Source organism: Eschrichtius robustus, chromosome 14 (assembly GCF_028021215.1).
Source record: "Eschrichtius robustus isolate mEscRob2 chromosome 14, mEscRob2.pri, whole genome shotgun sequence".
Classification (NCBI taxonomy): Eukaryota; Metazoa; Chordata; class Mammalia; order Artiodactyla; family Eschrichtiidae; genus Eschrichtius; species Eschrichtius robustus.
Window position 1 is genome coordinate 37,872,035 of NC_090837.1, and position 22,575 is coordinate 37,894,609.

Consider the following 22,575-nt stretch of genomic DNA (forward strand, 5'->3'; position numbering starts at 1 on the left):
AGAGAGAGAGTCCATAGACTCTCTCATTCATCAGATTCTCAAAATAACCCATGACCAAAAAAAGGTTAAGGACCCACTGATATGATCCAAAATGCTCTGATAAATGGATATAAGAAACTTTTAAGGGAGGGGGGATTTGCTGTAATTAGTTAAAGATCAGAAAAAAAGAATTGTCAAAATAACACACATTCCAGTCCTGGATTTCTGTGCTCTGCAGCCTTTGCACTGTTTTAGCAATTATCATTACACTGAATGATATTTTACATAGTGGATTGATCATGGCTCCTTATCTAGATTCTAAATCCCGAAACAAAGAACTGTAGCTTTTACTTCTTCCTGTATATTCAGCATTGTCATGCAGAGTATTTATATAACATCAGTCTGTCTTGCAGGCTAAGAAAAAGAAGTGTTCCTTCCTCTGTTTAAGGACAGTTAAATCCTTCCTTTCATTTAAAAAGAAAACCCTCTCTTGGTCCCAGCATCTGCTTTTCACCGACTTCTCTTTACCTTTTGCTTCCCTTCACAGCCAAGATTCTTTTTTTTTTTTTTTTCATTTATTTATTTTATTTATTTATTTTGGGCTGCATTGGGTCTTCGTTGCTGTGCATGGGCTTTCTCTAGTTGCGGCGAGTGAGGGCTACTCTTTGTTGCGGTGCATGGGCTTCTCATTGCGGTGGCTTCTCTTGTTGGGGAGCGCAGGCTCTAGGCGCGTGGGCTTCAGTAGTTGTGGCTCGTGGGCTCTAGAGTGCAGGCTCAGTAGTTGTGGTGCATGGGCTTAGTTGCTCTGCGGCATGTGGGATCTTCCGGGACCAGGGCTTGAACCCCTGTCCCCCTGCGTTGGCAAGTGGATTCTTTTTTTTTTTTTTTTTTAAATGGGAATTATTTATTTATTTATTTATTTATTTATTTATGGCTGTGTTGGGTCTTCGTTTCTGTGCGAGGGCTTTCTCTAGTTGCGGCAAGTGGGGGCCACTCTTCATCGCGGTGCGCGGGCCTCTCACTATCGCGGCCTCTCTTCTTGCGGAGCACAGGCTCCAGACGCGCAGGCTCAGTAGTTGTGGCTCACGGGCCCAGTTGCTCCGCGGCATGTGGGATCTTCCCAGACCAGGGCTCGAACCCGTGTGCCCTGCATTAGCAGGCGGATTCTCAACCACTGCGCCACCAGGGAAGCCCGGCAAGTGGATTCTTAACCACTGCACCACCAGGGAAGCCCCAAGATTCTTTAAAAAACAGACAATATTACATCTTTACTTCCTAACTAGCCATTTTACTCTTTTTAAATTACAGAATGTTTCAAACATACAAAGAATACCGTAACACCCATGTCCCTACCATCCAAATTTAACTGTTTACATTTTGCCATATTTGCTTCAGATCTTTCTACTAAGGAAACAACACATTAAATATCTAACTGAATCCTTGTTTTTACCCCTCATTGAGCCTATTCCCTTCAGAGGTAACCTCAGTTTTGAAGTTGTTGCTTTTCCCATCTCTGTTTTTCATGTTGATATACTTTTACTAATATATAGTTACCTATTAACAGTATTTGTATGTTTTTAAATTACATAAGTTTAACCAGCTTTATTTTCGTTCAACATTACGTGCTTGAGATTTATTCATGTGGTTAAGGGAAGATCTCATTTGTGTACTTTTAACTATTGAATGAAATTCTGTATGAGTATTCCATTGTTCATTCATTCCTCTCCCAATGAACATTTAGGTTGCTTTTAGTTTGCACCATCACAGACAGCGCTGCAGTGAATATTCTTGTACTTGCCGTTTTTGGAAAGGGGAAAGAGACTCTGGAACATCGGGGGCGGCAGCAGTAGCATCACCTGGACACTTGTTAGAAACACAGACTCTGGCAGTGAGGCCCCGCAGTCTTCACTCTCCCACCCCCTTATGTAATAATAGTCCATTGCCTGCTGTTAATTCCATTTATTAAGTGTCTCTGGAAATGTTCCTCTTCTCATTCTTTCCTAGACTATTGCAGGAACTTTTAAACTTACTCCTTTTATGCAGTTTTAGTCCAATTTCATTCATCAAATCGGAGTAATTGCTTTTCAACATAAATCTGATCATATTGCTTCTCAGTATAAAACTTCATATAAAAAAGATAAAGTCCATTTATGCATTGCCTTCTGTGTTTTGACTCCTGCAGCCTCTTTCTCATCAGTTCCCATCTTTGTGCCCGTGTTCTTGCATAGGAAGGACCGTTTTCAGTTCCTTGAACTTACTGTGCCGTTTCATGAATTACTGCCTTTGTACTTGTTATTCTCTCTTCCTGGAATTCCCTCTCTGCTCTCATTCTTCTTCAAGATGCATCTCCTCTGTGAAGCCTTTCCTGATTTCTCCATAGAATTAACCAGATCCATCATGTCTCCACTGTAGTTTTTACAGTAGCTTTTATAACACCTACTGGACAATATTTATTTGTGTACATATAGTTTCTAGATCTATATACTATACTTTTGTATAGTATTTTAAGATCTTATTTATCTTTGTATCTTCTATGCCTTTTACAGTGCCTCACATGTAGTAGACCCTCAGTAAATATTTGAAAGGGCAGATAAATGGACAAACACAGTAACATGTCCTCCCTGCCATAGACGGACCAGAGGAAAAGAGATATTCCCTGACTTTGAATCTCTATAAATGAAGAGACTAAGTCATGACTATGCCTTGCTTCACAGTCCTGTCAACATGGAAAGGGTTTTCTTTGCCTTGCCTTGTTTTTTGTTCTATTTTACTTTTATTTTGAAGTACTTTTAAACTTATAGAAAAGTTGCAAAAATAATACAAAGAATTCCCATGTATGTTTCAGCCAGATTCGCCAATTGCTATATATATGCATGAATAAATGTGAGGGTTTTTTCCTGAACCATTTGAGAGTACATTGCAGACATTATGCTCGCTTTACCTCTAAATACTTCAGTTTGTCTACTAAAGACAAGAACATTGTCACATAACCACAGTACAATGATCAAATTCAAGAAATGTAACATGGATACAATTTTGTTGCCTAAAATGCAGTTCATATTCAGATTTCACCGATCGTCCCAGTGATGATTATAGCAATTTCCCCCCGATCTGGTATCCAGCCCGTGGTCATGCGTTGCTTTTAGTCATCCATCTCTTTAGTCTCCTTTAATCTGGAGCAGTCCTTAGCTTTTCTTGTCTTTCATAACATTGTTATTTTTTTTAAGAGAACAAAGTTGTTTTATAAAATGTGCCTTAATTTGGGTTTGTCTGATATTTTCTCTTGATTAAATTCAGGTACATGGTAAGTTTTTAACCTGTAATAGAATAGCAATTAGACGTTTTCTTTCCAGCCTTTATCTCTGCTGTAATGCATAGTACTTTGCTGTTGCATGGTATCTTCTGCTAAAATTGAGAGAAGTTGGTTGTACTAACACTTCACATCAACTCTTTTATTTAGCCACCTAGCTTTAGTTTCAAGTACCCCAAGATGTCCTCAAGTTGTCTGAACTCTTGTTACAGATTGACTTAAAAATATAAGTATCTAATACTACTTTTTGACTAAAAATTGGACTGATTTTGATCAAAGCAAACAAGGAAAGAATGTCTATAATCTGGTGAGATGATTGCATTTTCCCTTTTTTTTTCATGTTATCAGAAGTTTTAAAAAATTCAGTTTAGGGCCCTCTTCTAGAATCTTAAAGGTAATTATTCAGAAATTCCAAAGCTGCAAAAAATATTGAAGAATAAAAAGCTGAAGTTTTGTATTGTCATATGATTTGTTTGGAGGTAGGGGAATGTTTGTTGCAATTCTGATTTAAGATTTGCTTATTTTTCATGAATGTCTTGCTGTCTGTTACAGGGAGCTTATTAGATTTCCTGAAGGAGGGAGATGGAAAGTACTTGAAGCTCCCACAACTGGTTGACATGGCTGCTCAGGTACTTGTGTGTTTATACATGTGTCCATTTGAATTGCAAGTGTACATTAAAAATGTAAACTAATCTTAGTAGATACTATTGTTCAAATAGTGAAATCATGGGATTTTAGAGCTGGGAGGAACATTACAGATAATCCAGTCTGATCTCCGTATGTTACAGATACTGTAGTATCTTGAGGACCCAGGTATCTAAAAGTCATATAACTTATTAGTATTAGAATCAGGTAACTCCCAGTACAGTGCTGTCCTGTATCATATGGCCTTTCAGAAACATATGCATCCACAAATATAAAATCTATATGTATTTATATTTCAGTAGATAAATTTTAAGACAATGAACGATCGCTATTCCAAAGAAAATATTAGAAATCTAAAGTGTATGCTGCAAAAGGCCCTGAACAAAGCTGGGAGTGGGGTGCCGTAGATAGACAGATATTAAGCAACATAGAATCATACTGATCCTACCAGGATAGAAGGTTGGAAAGTAATATACCTAAAATAATTAATAGTATTGGTCTTTAAATAAATAAATAAAGATAAAGTATATGCTGAATTTCTTATTTAATATAGTCCAAAACAAGAATTAAGATGGCAATATACAGTTAAAGATGGGATAGTTTTACTATTCTGGATTTTTGTTTTTAAATATAAATGAAAACTATTAAAAGTTATATTCAGATGTGTGGTAGGTATTCAAGGGGCCTTTTATTGGCTTTGGTTGACACATTGGGTCTAAGACTCCTCTCTCAGTGAGTGTCCAGATGTCCATGGGATCTAGCAATTTAGAGAAACTTTATACCAAGAAACCGTACCTGTGAGACTTTGGCATATGTCAAGCCTCATCCACACACCTGAGCTCAAGGCTCTGAGCCCCTCTATACTAAGGGCCCGCAAACTGTTTCTGGAAAGGGCCAGGTAAATGGTTCAGGCTTTGTGGGCCTTTCTCCTACTCCCCTATCCCCTCTCCTTCTCTCCTTCCTTCTCTCTCCCTCTCTCCCTCCTTATCCTCCTCTCCCTCCCCCTCCATTAAAAGGTTTTCTGTTCTTCTTATTATCTGCTAGACTATGCCCTGTTACCATCATCTCTTTTGAAGATATACATGATTCTTCAGCGATCTGACTTAACATTAACCAGAATTGTCCTCTCCCTCCTTCCCTTTGTATCATATATGCTTTTTTCTTCCCAAGATTGCTGATGGTATGGCATATATTGAAAGAATGAACTATATTCATCGAGATCTTCGGGCTGCTAACATTCTTGTAGGAGAAAACCTTGTGTGCAAAATAGCAGATTTTGGCTTAGCAAGGTTAATTGAAGACAATGAGTATACAGCTAGACAAGGTAAAATGACTTTTTAATAAACTCTTGTAACCTCATTTTCGATGGGTATTTCTTACCATTCTTTTGAATATACAGGGTTTTACAGAATAAGAAGAACAGCTCTCGGTCTGGTCTGCTCAGAAGAGTCATAGAAACATTAGCAACTGTACTCCAATAAAAAAGAAAGGAAAAGAAAAAAAAAGAGTCATAAAAACATTGATTTTTATTCATAAAATTATACACGGTGCATAGTACTGTGGCTTTCTTTTTTTTTTTTTTTTTTCAATGAGTGTTTAAAGTTGTTTTTTTTTTTTTTTAATTGATTGATTGATTGATTGCTATGTTGGGTCTTCGTTTCTGTGCTAGGGCCTTCTCTAGTTGCGGCAAGCGGGGGCCACTCCTCATCGCGGTGCGCGGGCCTCCCACCACCGCAGCCCCTCCCGTTGCGGAGCACAGGCTCCAGACGCGCAGGCTCAGCAGCTGTGGCTCACGGGTCCACCCGCTCCGCGGCATGTGGGATCCTCCCAGACCAGGGCACGAACCCGTGTCCCCTGCATTAGCAGGCAGACTCTCAACCACCGCGCCACCAGGGAAGCCCAGTACTGTGGCTTTCTGATAGTTATTTCCCCCAAGGAAGAATCTGACTGTGGGTGTTCTTTGCATTATAAATATAGCAAGCAGTATTCTCCTCTTCACACTTCCTTTGGCATGCCAACAAATAAGAAACATTTTAAAATAACTTTTGTAACAAACTTCAGAACCATCCAGTTTTTACTACACTAAGGACTAGGAGCTAATATCTTAAGAAATAGCATACAGTTTTATAAAGGCTTTGGAAACCATTTCCATGCCAGATTTACAATAATTCTTTATTATATATAAAATTGTAGTAAATAAAAACACTTATAAGATTGACACTGTAAACAGTGAGGGAGGGGAGCTTACAGAAATTAACACAGGTCAGTTCTTTTATTTGGTGTGTATCTCTCTGAGCTCTCATTCAGTACACATTTAAAGGACAAAATATATGCATACAGGAAGAGTATGGGTTTTTGAGTTCCAGTTCCATCTCCTGTTAGCCCAGAGATTTCACCCAAGTTACCTAACCTTTTTGACTGGGCCTCAGTCTCCTCACTTATAAATATTAGATGGTAATACTTACTTTTCAAGATTGTTGTGAAACTTAATGAATTAATAGATGTAGAATGCCTGACATTACCTAACATAGTGGACGCTCAGTCCACTATGCAAAGAAAGAGTGTAACTTTGACAGGCAGAGAGTAAGTAAGGTCGAGTGCACATCAGCACATAGGTTGTTCATCCTGATGAAACCTTCAGGCCTCCACACCTATAAAAAAGATGCCTTGGCATTCAGCATCTCCTACTGTCTAGTTCCAGCTTGTCTTTAACAAACATTTGAGTCCTTCCACGTGCTGGACGTGAGGGCACAGCTGTAAGAGGCATGATTTCTGCTGTCAAGGAGCTCACTGACTAATGTCTGTCTGCAACTGAATTATAAACAAACTATTTCAATACAAACTAGTAAGACCAACGTAAAGGTTAGCGAAGATTTATTTAGTAGATACACCCAAAAAAACTTTTTTCGGCTATCCACTATTACCATCATTTCATAAAAGAAAGAGCATTTTAACACTACACAAGCGGGAAGAATGTAATCTCAGAATAAAGGATATACCTATAAATTAATGATTTTAGCTTTATGAATTGATATGTGATCTTTCTTCTCTTTTTTTCATTGGACTGTATCTTTTTGTCACTGACCATGTTGGTACACAAACCACTGGGAACTGTTCCCTAAATCACAGTTCTCAACCAGGGGTGGTGGTACTGCTCCCCAAGGGACATTTGGCAACGTCTTCAGACATTTTTATTTTTATTTTATTTTATTTTTTTTTGGCCGCGCCATGCACCATGAGGGATCTTAGTTCTCCGATCAGGGATCGAACCCGTGCCCCCTGCAGTGGAAGTGCGGAGTCTTACCCACTAGACCGCCAGAGAAGTCCCTTTAGACATTTTTAGTTGTTACAACTGGGAGGCTGCTACTGGCATCTGCTGGGGGGCGGCCCAGCATACCACTAAACACCCTGCAAAGTACAAGCTAGCCCCGACCAAGCAGAGAATTATCCAGCCCCAAATGCCAGTAGTCCCCAGGTTGAGAAACCCTGTCTTCAACACAGTGCTTTCTTTTCAATCTCCATACGTTTGTGCTGTTCCCTCCAGCTGAAATATCTTCCTATTCTTCTTTAATCTTTACCTGCAAAAATTCTAAGCATTCTTTAAGGCTAAACTTAGCCTCCACTTTTTAAATGAAACCTTTTGTGATTGTGCTAATGAAAATTGATCTTCTGTTTGAACATCTAAAGAACTGTTTTACAACATTATATACATATATAAGCAACTTCAAGTGTTTAAGACACCTATAATCTCATTTTCACTGTAAGTGTATAAACATCACAAAGGCTATGTTTTTGTGTCTCCTGTAACAATTAGCATAATGTCTTGTGCATAAAAAGTAAGTATACACTAAGTATTTGACTTAATATTTTTTAGGCTTTTAGGCTTTTAAAAATGATAGTACAATAAAATTTTCCAGAGAGATATCATAAAATATTTAGAAAGGAGATTGTGGTCGAAAACCAGTAGACGTTAGAACCGATACAACAGTTAGAACTACTAGGAGCTAGACTGACTTAAAAGTTATAGATCCTATCACCCATGTATTTGGTTGCTTCTTACTAGAGTTTTTACCTCTCTTTTTTTTTTTAAATTAATTAATTTATTTTTGGCTGCATTGGGTCTTCTTTGCTGCGCACGGGCTACTCTTCGTTGAGGTGCACGGGCTTCTCATTACAGTGGCTTCTCTTGTTGTGGAGCACGGGCTCTAGGCGCATGGGCTTCAGTAGTTGTGGCTCGCGGGCTCTAGAGCGCAGGCTCAGTAGTTGTGGCACACGGGCTTAGTTGCTCCATGGCATGTGGGATCTTCCTGGACCAGGGCTTGAACCCGTGTCCCCTGCATTGGCAGGCGGATTCTTAACCACTGCGCCACCAGGGAAGCCCCCACCTCTATTTTCTTGAATGATTTTCTATCCCCACCAGCCATTCTGTCATTGAATATCTTATCAGGAAGAAATGCAATTTTTATTAATGCAAATTTTAAATAGTATTAAAGAAAATTTTCCCATGTATCTTGTACTTTTGAGGAATTTGACACATGACATGTACAGTAAGGATAGTGACAAAAAATTAACCTTGCTTATGCCATATTTACACAAATAGAAAAAAACAAGTTACTGAAGCAAGCTTGTCAATACTGTTTTAGGTGCAAAATTTCCAATCAAATGGACAGCTCCTGAGGCTGCACTATATGGTCGATTTACAATAAAGTCTGATGTATGGTCATTTGGAATTCTACAGACAGAACTGGTAACAAAGGGCAGAGTGCCATATCCAGGTAAGTTTGCATTTCATGTAACTGGAGTTTATTATGAGCAAAAGTGTAAGGGGTTGGGGGAGACCTTTATATTTCTCTCTCTATCTGTCTTTTTTTTTTTTTTTTTTTGTCATTGGATGGGGAGCAGTCTATGAGAGCCACAATCCTTGAGATAGGGTAAGGTGTGCGCAGGTTTCTCCCTTTAGGGCATTTTCTAAAAGGGCCTTTTCGCTCTACTGTTCTCTTAGGAGATGAACATAAATATATCCTAGTCCTCTCCTTCCCCAGGTAATTGAGGGTATGCTTACCCTGTGATAACACAGGGTGCACTGCTGTTGGGGTTGGTGGGGATTACAGAGGAATACAAGAAAGGAACTGTGTAATAACTTGAGGTAAGTCAAACAGGTGACAGTTGATAAGGAAACTGTTTCAAGGAACTGACTTGATATAAAATAACATAATTAGTATATTTGGCAAAACCAGGACTAGCACTCTTTCTTCTGAATTCCTGTTTGAAAGTTCTTTCAGACACTGTCTTGCCACTGTTCCTCATTAGCCCAAGTTTGGTCATTATTAACTGTTAGTATCAGAAAGTATCAGTACCTCAGAGTAGCACTCTCAATTCTCATTAATTTTGAAGGCATTAGTATTAAAAGCCAGATTTTAGGTGGAATGAAAAAAGATATGTTGAAACAGATTAGCATTTTCTAAGCTCTTGTTGATGTACTTTGACATTTAAAATTTATTTCTTTGTTGAAAGAATCGTTTCACTAAATAAACTCACTCGAATATACCTCCAATTAGTTAGTGGTTAGGGAATTTGTTCTTTTTGCTAGTGGTGTTTGGCGTCACTGTTTTTTGGTGTTTGAATCTTGCGTGATAGGTATGGTAAACCGCGAGGTGCTGGAACAGGTGGAACGAGGGTACAGGATGCCGTGCCCGCAGGGCTGTCCAGAGTCCCTACATGAATTGATGAATCTTTGTTGGAAGAAGGACCCTGATGAAAGACCAACGTTTGAATATATCCAGTCCTTCTTGGAAGACTACTTCACTGCTACAGAGCCGCAGTACCAGCCAGGAGAAAATTTATAATCCAAGAAGCCAATTTTATATGCACAAATCTGCCAAAATGTAAAGAACTTGTGTAGACTTCCTCACTTACGTACAGGAATCAAAAGAAGAAAATCTTCTTCACCCTGCATGTTTTTGATGGTAAACTGGAATTACAGATGTGGTTGCACAAAACCACTTTTTTTTTTTTCCAAGTGTTAAACTCTGAAGTACCAATGATGAATTTTTCAGCTTATTTCAGGGTCCAAAGAAAGTATAGTTAAGATATTGATGACTGTGTGAGTGATAGCATGACAATGAAGAGCAACAAGGCTACTGTTTATGAATCACTACCTTTCTTTTATTCCCCAAATGCATAATTAAGAGAAATTTATCAATCAGTATAGACAAAACTTGGGAGATTAAAAAGTTATACCATAATAAAATCTAGAATTACAGAACTTCATGGGACCAAACAATTCCATTCCAATTTTTAAAAATTTCTTGCATTTATTTTTCTTAAAAGTTTTTTCTAAGTTGAACAGTTAATATGCAACCTTAATATATGCCTCTGTTTGCATGGAAGTGGGCCAGGTTTTTAGAAGCAAAAAGGAATATAAACAGCATCTAAAACTTGATTAAATGTTAGACAACAGCAGTGGAATTTGAAAGTATAATGCACTATGTTAATACTCAGTATACTCATGGAACTGGAAAGTAGAAGAAAATTTTCACTTTAATCATTTCTGAATAGCTCAGTTTAAAATAATGAAGGTAACTAGAATATGGGTTAATCTTTTATAAGGTTGCACTGATTTTTTTAAAGGCAATATATAATGGAAATCATACTATCCAATCAAAGGGGAAATCTTTTAATCTTTAGATAGCGTGAAAAAAAATAAACCCAGCATTTAAACAGTCCTTTTTGAAAAACAGACTGGTACTGTGAGATTGCTAATATGTACTTATGATGATGGGTGCCACAAATATAAAATATCACTAGATCAGGGACTTGAATGCACTTTTGCTCTTACTGAATATAGACTAACAGAGAGGAAAATGTATTTAAAGAAATATGAGAAAAGAAAATGTGAAAGTTTTACAGATAAGAGAGATGGAATGTAATGTTTAATGTTGACGTTACAGAGTGACAAAATGGCTTTGCTGGCACTCAAAGCTCCTCACTTATTTTCTGAGATTTTAAGAGTTATAAGGTATGACTATAAAGCTAATCTTTCTTAACATAAATACTAAATGAGTGCTATAGCCTCAAAATAGTTAAGGCTTCCCACTAATTCCAGTGATACAGCTTTTATGTAAAACATTTTTAGAACTCCAGTTTTCAAATCCGTGTTTGAATCTACATTCACTTTTTAAATATACTTAATGATTATCATTTTTTCCCTTCTAGAATTTAGTTGATTTGAGGAGGAAAACATATTCGGAAAAATAGCAGTGGTGAAAAGAGGGGGACAGATTTTGCCTATTTAAAGTACAGAAGTGAAACGTACAGAATAAATACTGATTTTTATGACTAACTCAAAAAGAAAATTCCAAAGTACGAATTTGAATAGCAGCATCACTGGTTTAAGTGCCTAGCAAAGGGACTGAATCTGACAAATGAAAGTCTGGTATTTACCTTTTAAAATACTCTCTTTTATAGTCACACTTTAAATAAAGCAACACATCAGGTCCCAGTATTTTAGGAATATTATTACTGACTACCATCACATACCTGATTTGATCATTAAATTTAAAATTCTGTGCTGTGGTATCTATGTTGAGATTCAAACCATTTTAAAATGTGGCAGATGAACTTCATGCAGGTTGGCAACAGTTCTGGTACTAAAAATTGTGGTGGCTTTCTTCTGTTTACGTAACCTGCTTAGTATTGAATCCCTCTTCCAAGAGGATTTTCCCAAGAAGACTGCTGTCATCACTTACCTTTAACGTCTACAACCTGTGACATCAGAGTTTTAAAGGGCTTTGTGTGAACTATGATATTACAATTTTTCTAAGCATTTTAAAAAGGATAAAATTATATGTTTATGTACTAATTCTCTTCAGAAAAATAGGCCAGAAAAAGTTGATGGTATTCATTAGGTTTTAACTGAATGGAGCAGTTCTTTATAATATCGATTGTATAGTTAGGAAATAAAACACTAACTTAATGTGTATTCAGTTTAAATGGTTATGTATTTTTAAATTGCTGAGAAAAATAAAGAACTTTGTACATTTGAAGATTTTTTCCAACAGCTTTTCTTCTTCAACCTCTTAATGTGTTTTCCTTACCAAAAGAGGAAGTTGGCAAAAACAGCCTTCTAGCACACTTTTTTAAATGAATAATGGTAGCCTAAAACTTAATATTTTTATAAAGTGTTATTATATTGTTTTGTGGATAATTGAAATAAAAATTTTAATTGAATGCACCCATTTCTCTTTTTAGCCACTACTCATACTTTCTCATCAGTTTTTTAAGAATTGGTATTTAAAGCAAAGTATATTCTGTTTCTTCTTCCATTGGGGAAAAAAAGTGTTGAGTTATGACTCTTGAGCAGAGTTAAATCAATTCTTTATTAAATTCAGAACATTATTGAACTCATTCTGTGTGGTTAATTTTCCATGTCAGGTGAGTGACATTATTTTTACAGGTTTTTTTCTTTTTTTTAATTATATCAGCAACTACAGTTTTAATGTATTGTACAGAGAAACCTAAATGATTTAAGTGAAGCTATTCACAGAAGAATCTGTGTGAAGGGTGTAAGATAGAATAACTACTTTTCATCATAAGGGATTCAATTTTCTAAAAATGAAAAATATGTGAGCCTTATTTCTGTGTGTGTTTTACACTTCTATTATAGGTTTAATGAAAATAAGATACTAAATTATGAATATCAAAAGCATTTGTTATTTTCAATAAGGTAATAATATTAATTGCCGTTTACTGTTATATTATCAAAATTATTAGCTTTGTTTTTCCCTAATGATTTCAGAAAAGTAACATTTAATCAACAAACACATCATTTAGTAAACATTTATTAAATATTTTTATACAGTACAGTAATAGTTTCTCAAGTTAAGAATGTTTTCCTAGTTTGCTGTTTGCCTTTTAAGTTTGCATGTAATTTTTTTGACATTTAAGTTGTACATTTGTATGTTGTCAAATCTTTTTTATGCCTAAACAGTCCTTTGCATCCCAAGATTAAATATTCATCTCATCTGTTACATTTTATGCTTTTGTGTTTTACATCACTCTTTAATTCATTTGGAAGTTATTTGGGTGTAAAATGTGACTTATGAGCCTAGCATGATTGTTTCCCATACAGTTAATTTTCCCAGCACCAATTATTGGTTAATCCATGCCCACTGCATTGGTTTTGTCCAGTTAACTGGCCATTCTGACATCAGTATAATACTTTCAATGACTAATCACTTGATAATGCATTTTAATAATTAAGCAAGTTGCCTTTGCGATTCCTTTTTTTTTTTTTTTTCTTCATCTTGGTATTCTGGCAAATTCTTGATGAAGTTTAGACTTTATTTTTCGTACTCCAAAAGAGTTCAAGTGAGATTTTGGTTAGGATTACATTATGTTTATAAGTTAATTTGTAAGAAATAACACCTTTCCAATCAGTCTTCCCATCCCGTCTATTCAAATGTTTATTCATCCCTTGATTTATTCTTTGAATCAAGATTTAAATCTCCTAGTAAAGTTCTCTGAGACTTTTCTCCGTGGAGTTGGAAGATGAGTCATCCTTTGTCTGATTATACTGCTCTAAAGATCTACCCCAATGCTCTTGGAGTCCAGGTCCCCACTTGGATACAAAACAAACAAGCATATGCAGAGATGAGGAGGAGAGTGTGTGCCCGAACAGCATTTATTTCCCTAAAATCAGTTCCTCCCCTGCCTTTCTTCCATTTTCTTTCTTTCTTTACTTTTTTTTTTTTTTAAGACATCAAGTTGAGTTTCCTTCAACAGCAATCAGAGTCCCAATTAATTAACATTCAAATTGTCGATACAGAAAGGAATATTTCTGATTAAAATAAGCAATGTGTGCCCGGTATCTTCCATTTGTCCTTCCACAGCCATACTCTGCTGGAAGGCTGACCTGTACTCACCAGTGGGTTCCCTCGCTCTGGATTCCTCTTGGGCTGAGCCAACGAGGAGCTCTAGCAGAAGACCGGAGGAAACCTGAAAGAGAGGTCAAGGTATTTATTCCCCTGGTTCACTCCCCGTGAGGTTGGGCTGGCTATGTCCTGCAACTGAAGGGACCTCCTCTCCTTTGGGGGACCTCCCATCCCCTATCTTTTCTTCCTTAGGGGTGCTTCTGTTAATGTGGGTTGCTGCATTAATTCTTGTGGTTCCCTTATCCTGCCCCCCTCTTTGTAAATATCCTTGATTATCTTAATTCGAGTGTGCCATTTGATTCCAGCTGGGACCCTGACTGATGCCCATCATGCCACCACTAGATGTATCAGTAGAAAACCGGAAACTCTTATGTTATATGTCAAAGTGAGAGTTAATACAAAACAGTAACATTTTTGGTACAGTAGCAATATACAATATTCTGTTAAATGTAAAGTTACCATAAGACTTCATTAAATGGAGAGAACATACCAAATGTTGAGCATATTCAAAACTCTTAATTTCTAAATTGGAACCTTTAAGAATTTTTCAATTAAATTTCTATTTTTCAAAAATTGGTAGCCATATATATTAAAACTCCATTGAACAGACTAGTTAGATGTAACACTCCAATTCAAGAATGAATGAATCATTCGATTCATGAGTAGAATGAAAGATGAATAGGAATGAGGGGGTGGGAGTGCTGACCTAAGAAAAAGAGGAAATGGAAGAAAAAGGAGGTACCCAGAAAATTAGTAAAACAATAAAAGCCAAGTTAAATGGTGTGAGAACCCCACAGTAGCAGGAAAGGCCCACAGACCTTCAAGAAACAAGATGTCTAAGATGCTTGATCAGCTCTCGTCTGTTACCACAAACTTTCCTTCAACTCTGCTACACACCCTGGGTGGGTGGCATTTAGGGAAGTAAAGGGATTAGGGGAATGTCCAGAGGGTTGACAAGGTACAAAAACGGGGAGGGGTGGATTTCACACGTAAGAGTTTAAATGTTGTGATGAAATAAAAGTCTGCCAAGCGCTTCAGAGACACTGGGAGGGACAGACACTAGGTTTCCCACATACACAGGGGAGCAGTTCAGTACAGCTTCACTCACATCTTAAAGGTCAGGTTAGCATGAGGAAGCTGGAGGACTTCGAGAATCTGAAGTAAAAAATTGCCTCCAGCCCAAGTGGTAATAGGGACAAGAGAAATAAAAAGAAACAACTTTGCAGTTGGCCAGGAGTGACAGTGATCCTAATAGAAAAACTGAATTATTTAAAGTGGTGTGTCCCTTAAATGTTATGAGAGTCCTTTTACTCACTTCCAATTACTATTTATAATTACTGTTTTCAAGGACAGCCTTGGTCTCCTGAAACATTGAGAGAATATACTGTGGAATTAGCAAACTACATGTATGCTTTTACGTCTCCCGATCCCAAACTCTTTGAAAGGATCAAAGATCTTGGGTTGTTGGTTTGTCTGTTTTTGTAATCCTTACCACTGCTAGAAAATTAGAAAGATGACATCAGTCCAGAAGTTTTGAGAAACTCCCGGAACCAGAAGAAACCCAGTCCAAAATAAATACAAGAGAAAATTCTTGGAGAGCTTTAAGTGCAATTTCAGAGAATTCAAACTCAAAATCAACAAATAAAAAGAGGAGGAGGGAGCCCTAGAGCAACATTTTTTTGTTTGTTTTATTGAGGTATAATTGCATAAAATAAAATTCACCATTTTAAGTGTACAATTAGATGAGTCTTGACAAACGTATACAGTCATGAAACCGCTACCAGAATCATGATCTAGAACTTTTTCATCTTTCCAAAAAGTTCCCTCATGCCCCTTTACAGTCAGTCCTCTCCATTCACTCCTGACCCGTGGCAACCACTGAGGGCCTTCTGCCACTCCAGTTCTACATTTCTAGGTTTTCACATAAATGGAATCACACAATATGTAGTCACTTGTGTCTGGCATCTTTCACTTAGCACATGCTTTTGAGATTCATCTTTTTATGGCTTAGAAATTTCCCCTTGTATTAATGTACCACAATTTGGTTTTGTCCAATTACGAAGTGTTGGATGTTTGGAACTATCGTGAATAAGGCTGCTATATTAAAAAAGAGTCTTTTCAAAAGCTTATTTCAAATTCATATATCTTCTCTGGTGGAGGGTCTGTTTTGCCCATCTTTTGATACTGAGTTGTAATTCTTTCAGTATTCTGGATACAAGTACTTTACCAGACACATGTTTTACAAATAGTTTTCTCCCATTCTGCACCTTTCATTTTCATGTCCTTAATGGTATCTGTTGAAGAGAAAACATTTTCAATCTTGATGAAGTGCAATTTATCATTTTTTTTCCTTTTATAATTTATGCTCTTTGTATCTTAAGAAAATTTGCCTTACCCAAGTTCACAAAGATTTTCTCCATTGTTTTCTACAGAAGTTTTATAATTCTAGCTCTTATGTTTACATCTGCATTCCAAGATAACTTTTGTATATGATATAAGGTAAAGACCAAGGGTGGTGTTTTGTTTGTTTTTCCATACAAATATCCATTTGTTCCAGCACCATTTGTTGCAAAGACTTCTACCCATTGAATTTCCTTGGCATCTTCTTCAAATCAGTTGACTGTATATGTGTGGGTCTATTTCAGGACTCTTGTTTCATTGATATACATGTATCATTATGCCAATATCACATTGTCTTAATTAGTGTGGCTTTTATAATAGTTAAGTCTTAAAATCAAGTAGTTTAAATTGTTTGGGTTTGTTCTTCTTTTCAAGATTATTTTGGCTATTCTGGTTCTTTAAATTTCCATGGGGAAATCAAGTCCTTAATAGCTACAAAAAATCCTGCTGGGATTCTGATTAGATTGCATCAAATCAGTAGTTCAATTTGGGAAGAACTGATATCTCAACAATATTGAATTATCCAATCCAAGATTATGAACTTTCTGTACATTTAGGTCTTAAGTTTTCAGTGTATAGATCTTGCTTTTTTGTTGTTGTTGTCGTTGTTTAATTTGTGTCTAAGTATTCCAGACTTTTAATACAAAGAGGTATTGTTTTCTAATTTTAATTTCCAGTTTTTAGTTGTATTAAACGTAATTGATTTTATTTTATATTTTTAATATTTATTTAATTTATTTGGCTTCACTGGGTCTTAGTTGCAGCATGCGGGATCTTCATTGTGACATGCAGGCTATTTTAGTTGCGGCATGCAGGCTCTTAGTTGTGGCATGCAGGAACTAGTTCACTGACCAGGGATTGAACCAGGGCCCCCTGCATTGGGAGCGTGGAGTTTTAACTGCTGGACCACCAGGGAAGTCCCTAATTGATTTTAAATTGACCTTGAATCCTAAAACTTGCTAAACTCATTAATTCTAGTAGCTTTTTTTGGTAAATTCTGCAAAGTTGATTTTCTTTTTTAAAGTTTTATTGGCGTATAGTTGATTTACAATGTTGTGTTAGTTTCTGGTATACAGCAAAGTGATTCAGTTATACATATATATATATATATATATATATATATATACTTCTTCATATTCTTTTTTGTTATAGGTTATTACAAGATATTGAATAGAGTTCCCTGTACTATACAGTAGGACTTTGTTGCTTATCTGTTTTATATATAGTAGTTTGTATCTGCTAATCCCAAACTCCTAATTTATCCCTCCCCCCCACCCCCACTTTCCCCTTTGGTAACGGTAAGTTTGTTCTCTATGTCTGTGAGTCGAAGTTGATTTTCTACAGAGACCATCAATCATGTCATCCAAGAATAAAGAGGCTTACTTTATTCTTTCCAATATGCTTTTTGTTTCTTTTTCTTGCTGTATTACACTAACTAGGACTTTCAGAACTATGTTGAATAGAAGTGGTGAAAGCAGATATCCTTGCCTTGTTTCTAATCTTAGGGGGAAAGCATTAATTTTCTACTATAAAGTCAGATGGTGGCAATAGTTTTTTCCAAATGTCCTTTATCAGGTTGAAGAAGTTTCTTCTTTTGCTACTTTGCTAAGAGATTTTTTTTTTTTAATCATGAATCATTGTTGAATTTTGTCAAATACTTCTTCAGTCTGTATGAAGATCATATAGTTTCTCTTTTTTAGTCTATTATTAAGAAGAATAATTACATTAATGATTTTTGAATGCTAAACTAACCTTGCATTACTGGGATAAATCTCACCCAGTCATGATGTTTTGTCTTTTTTATATAGTGCTAGTGTCAGATTTGCTATTTTTTAAAAAGATTTTTGTGTATATGTTCATGAGTGATATTGTTCTGCAGTTTTGTTTTCTTATAATATCTTTGTTTTAGTATCAGGGTAATACTAACCTCTTTATTTAAAAGCTGGGAAATGTTCCCTCATATTTTCTTGAGGAGTTTACATAGAATTGCTATTGTTTCATAAATGTTTGGTAAACAGTGAAGCTGAGATGGCCTGGAATTTACTTTGAGGGAAAATTTTTCACTTTGAATTAAATTACTAAATTTTGTAATAGTTACAGGATTATTTATTTTTTCTTGAATGAACTTTGGTGGTTCGTACATAATCTTCCCTTATTATTGTTTAGTGTTTGTAGGATCTGTAGTGCTGTCTCCACTTTTATTTGTAATCTTGGTAATTTGTGTCTTCTCTCCTTTTTATTCCTCATTAGTCTGGCTAGTGGTTTATCAATTTTAGTGATTTGTCTCAAAGAACTAGCTTTTGGTTTCATTGATTTGCTCTATATGCATGTATTTATGTGTGTGTATGTGTGCATGTGTGCACGATCACCCATGTGCATGTGTGTTCTGTTTCACTGATTTCCTGTCTTCACTTATTTCATCCTTTTGGGTTTTATTTGCTCTGTCATTTTGGAGTTTACTCTTCTTTTTCTAGCTTTTTTTTAAGGTGGAAGGTCAGATCATTGATTTGAGACTTTCCTTCTTTTCTAATGCAAACATTTAATGTTATAAATTTCCCTCTAAATACTACTTTAACTGCATTCCACATATTTTGATATGTTCTTATATCAAAATATTTTCTAATTTCCCTTCTGAGTTCTTTTTTGACTCATGGCTTATTTATATGCTTGCTATTTAATTGTTAATTATTTGGGGATTTTCCAGATATCTCTCTTTTATTCTAGTTTATTTCTGTTTTGGCCAGAGAACATATTTTGTATAATTTCAATCCTCTCAAATGTATAACTGTATTAAAACTCTGTTTTATGGCCCAGAATATGTTCTACCTTGATGTATGTTCTGTTTGTACTTGAAAATAATATGCATCCTGCTTTTGTCAGCTAGAGTGTTCTAGAAATGTCAGTTTGGTCAAATTAATTGATAGTATTGCTCAGTCTTCTATATTCTTATTGCTTTTCTGTTGACTTTTCCTATCAATTACTGAAAGAGGAATGTTGAAATCCTCAACTATAATTGTAGATTTTTCTGTTTCTCCTTTTAATTCTATCTTTTGTTTCATGTGTTGTGTAACTCTTATTAGGTGCATATACATTTATGATTATTGTGTCACAGGACGAATTGAGTCCTTTATCATTATTAAATATTTCCCTTTATCCTTGGTAATATTCCTTTGCATAGATCCAGATTTCTTCTGATATCGTTTTCCTTCTCCATGAAGTGCTTCCTTTAATATTTCTTGTTGCACAGGTCTGATAGTACTGCATTTTAAAAGTTTTTATTTGACTTCCTTTTTGAAATGGTTTAGTTCAGTTAAGAATTCTAGGTTGACAGGGTTTTCTTTTTTCCCTTTAGTACTTTATAGATGTCTCTTCACTATCTTCTAACTTGCATTATTCCTGACAAAAAGTCTTCTATTGTCCTCAATTTTATTTCTTTAAATGTAGAGTGTCTTTTTTTTTTTTTCCAGAATGTTTTAAAAATAGTCTTTTATTCCTGGTTTTCAGCAATTTATTTATGATGTACCTTCACATGACTTTCTTAAAGGTTATTCTACTTAGAGTTTGAGATGCTTGATTCAGTGGATTATAGTTTTCATCAAAGTTGGAAATTTGGGGCCATTATTTTTCAGTTTGTTTTCTGTATTCACTTCTGGAACTCTACGTGTCTATTGGGCCATTTACTATTGTCTCACAGGTCAGTGATGCTCTGTTCTATTCTTTTTTCCGTTTAATCCTTCTTTTTGCTTCATTATGGATACTTTCTTTCGCTCTGTCTTCACATTCACTAATCTTTTCTTTTGCAGTGTCTTTTCTGCTTATAATCCCATACAGTGTATTTTTTTAATCTTAGAAATTGTAGCTTTCATTTTTTTCTTTTTTGTATCTTTCATACCTCTCCTCCTTATGCTTGTAGTTTCCATCTTGAAGGTCCTTGTCTGAATTTTAGGACTGTTGGGTCTGTTTCTATTCATTGACCTTTATCTTGTTCATGGGCTATATGTTCCCGCTTTTATATATGCCTTGTAAATTTGATTAGATGCTGGACACTATAAATTGTAATTTTTGGTTGCTAGAATTTGGAGGGGGGGCATTCCTTTAAATAATGTTGAATTTTGATTCATGTACACTTTCTACCCTGGCTCGTGGGGACAGGAACTATTTTAAGCCCTGTGGAAACTCCAGGTATTATTTTGTCTAGTCTTAACTTGGCAATCAGTTGAATCCTTCCAAGTTTTGCATTCAAGCTCTGTTAGATCCAAAACAATCTTTAGTCTTAGGAGACTTTTTCTGCCAGTAAGGCAATACCCCATTGAGGATTCTACCTGATGCCCCATGTATTACTAAATCTTCTCACTCTGGCTGGCAGGAATAGGTACCATTCCCTACCTTGTGCAACCTCCAATAATTTTTTTTGCCTATTCCTTTCTGGTGACTTTCCTCATATTTGAATAGTTTCCTCTCATTCATGTGCATATCCACACATACCCACACTCAGCCAAAGATTAGAAGAGATCCTTCTGTTTTCTGCCTCTCAAATTAGAGCCACATTGGCCTCCTCAAACACTAATATTAGTCTTCTCAAGTCAGTAAGGCTGCTAGGCTCAGTTTGGGACCCCCCTTTCCAGTAGCCTCCAGCCTCCAGACAGTAAGCTGGTGCAACTGTAGGGTGCTTTGTTTGTTTTTCTTCTCTCCAAGATCACAGTTCTGCTCTCCTGTGGTCCAGCGTCTGAAGTCCCTTCTTCCAAATATTTTAGCTGGTTTTCTAGCTGTATAAGATGGGAGTATAAATCCTGTCCCTTTTACTTTATTTTTCCTAGAAGTAATGGGGCTATTAATTATAGGGATTTGGATGGGGGGGTGTGGTCAGCATTTGGAATAGCTGGGTAGCCAGGCTTCTCCCTGTATGATAAACTGATCCAGTCAGTGAGCTGGAATATTAAACCAAAGGATATGCCCAGAACTCAACAAAGAGTCAAAAAAGTTGCGGTTTTTTTTGTTTTTGTTTAAGTTAAAGCATGGGTGACAGATTCAGAGGTTTAATATCAAACCAACATAAGTTCCAGATGAAGAGGAAGAACCAATGAAAGGAACAGTAGAGAAAACTTTCCAGAGCAATACATTGCTTTTGGCTTGAAAGAATCCATCAGTTGTAGAGTAAGATTAATACTTAAGTTAATCCTAAACATATATTAGTAATATTTTAAAACCATAAAGAGAAAATCCAAACATTTTCCAGAGAGTGGGAAAAAAAAAAAACTCAGCTTATTCTTTAAAGAATGAGACTTAACATTACTTTAAAAAGTATTCATTTGAACTAAGAATTCTATACAATAAAATCCTTCAAATCTGAAAGAAAAACAAAGACATCTTCAGAACACAAAGTACTCAGAATATATCCCAGGCCAGAGACCCATTCTGAAAAAAATATATTGAGCATATCCCCCAACCCCCAAAATCAAGAAAGCAAAAAATAGGGGTGAACAAATAGGTAACACAATTAAGTGTTAATAAATGTTGATCCATATGTAAAATTATCTCTATCTAAATGGCAAAGTGGGTAGGACAGGGAAAAGAAGGGCTATTTCCTATTAACATTCGAATTTCAGACTTCCCTTGGAAAATGTGAAGATGCAGCAATCCGGGCTCTAATTCCCACAGGGCCACAATCAGCTGGAGCTAACTGGCTGCCCCTTAGCTGCAGTGACTGCCTCTTGCCTCACGCTCCCCCACCCTTGCTTCTTGGTGTCCACCCAGCCTCTGTAGGCATTTGAGTTAACCATCTCAGTCTTTAGCCAAAGGAATTCATTCAATGGGGTTTGCATCCTTGAGCCGCAGAGGTGACCTGGGTATCCCTGAAAACATCCTTGCCATACCAACAGGAACATATATTAATGGAATATCTATATAGCACTGCTTCCCAAACATTTAATTTTCAAAGCAGTCCCCAGAAGTAGGAACTGAAAGGTGGCCTGCTGTACTACAAGGCAAGGGGTCAGTGACCCCCGCCCCCCAAAATGGTATAAAAACTTACAGGTGCACATTGGAGGGGGTGGTGTCCATAGCTTTCACCATGCTGTCAGAGGGATCCTATAGCTCTGAACCCCAGAGTCCCTGTAACCCAGAGGACAGAGCCCTGGGTTTGCAGCTAGAACTCTCAGCCACTTAACTAGCTGTGTGGCCTTGGGCACGTCTCTTAAATCAATCTCTCCGAATCCCTATTCCTTCACCAATAAAGTGGACATGACCTGCCTACCTTGTAGGGCTGGGCGGATAAGAGGTCATGTATTTAAAGCACTCTGCATCAGCAAG

General features: G+C 36.4%; 1 protein-coding gene across 3 annotated transcripts in view; it reads left to right on the plus strand.

Annotated features, from left to right (window-relative positions):
• YES1 (YES proto-oncogene 1, Src family tyrosine kinase) overlaps positions 1-12,161 on the plus strand; it is a 101,822-nt gene extending 89,661 nt beyond the window's left edge. For all 3 annotated transcript variants that reach the window (XM_068562253.1, XM_068562252.1, XM_068562251.1), the window contains exons 9-12: positions 3,842-3,918; positions 5,105-5,258; positions 8,578-8,709; positions 9,572-12,161. In XM_068562253.1, coding sequence (XP_068418354.1) covers positions 3,842-3,918; positions 5,105-5,258; positions 8,578-8,709; positions 9,572-9,780 — 572 coding nt within the window. In that variant the 3' untranslated portion in view covers positions 9,781-12,161. The remainder of the gene's footprint in view (positions 1-3,841; positions 3,919-5,104; positions 5,259-8,577; positions 8,710-9,571) is intronic.
• The last annotated feature ends 10,414 nt before the right edge of the window (positions 12,162-22,575 follow it).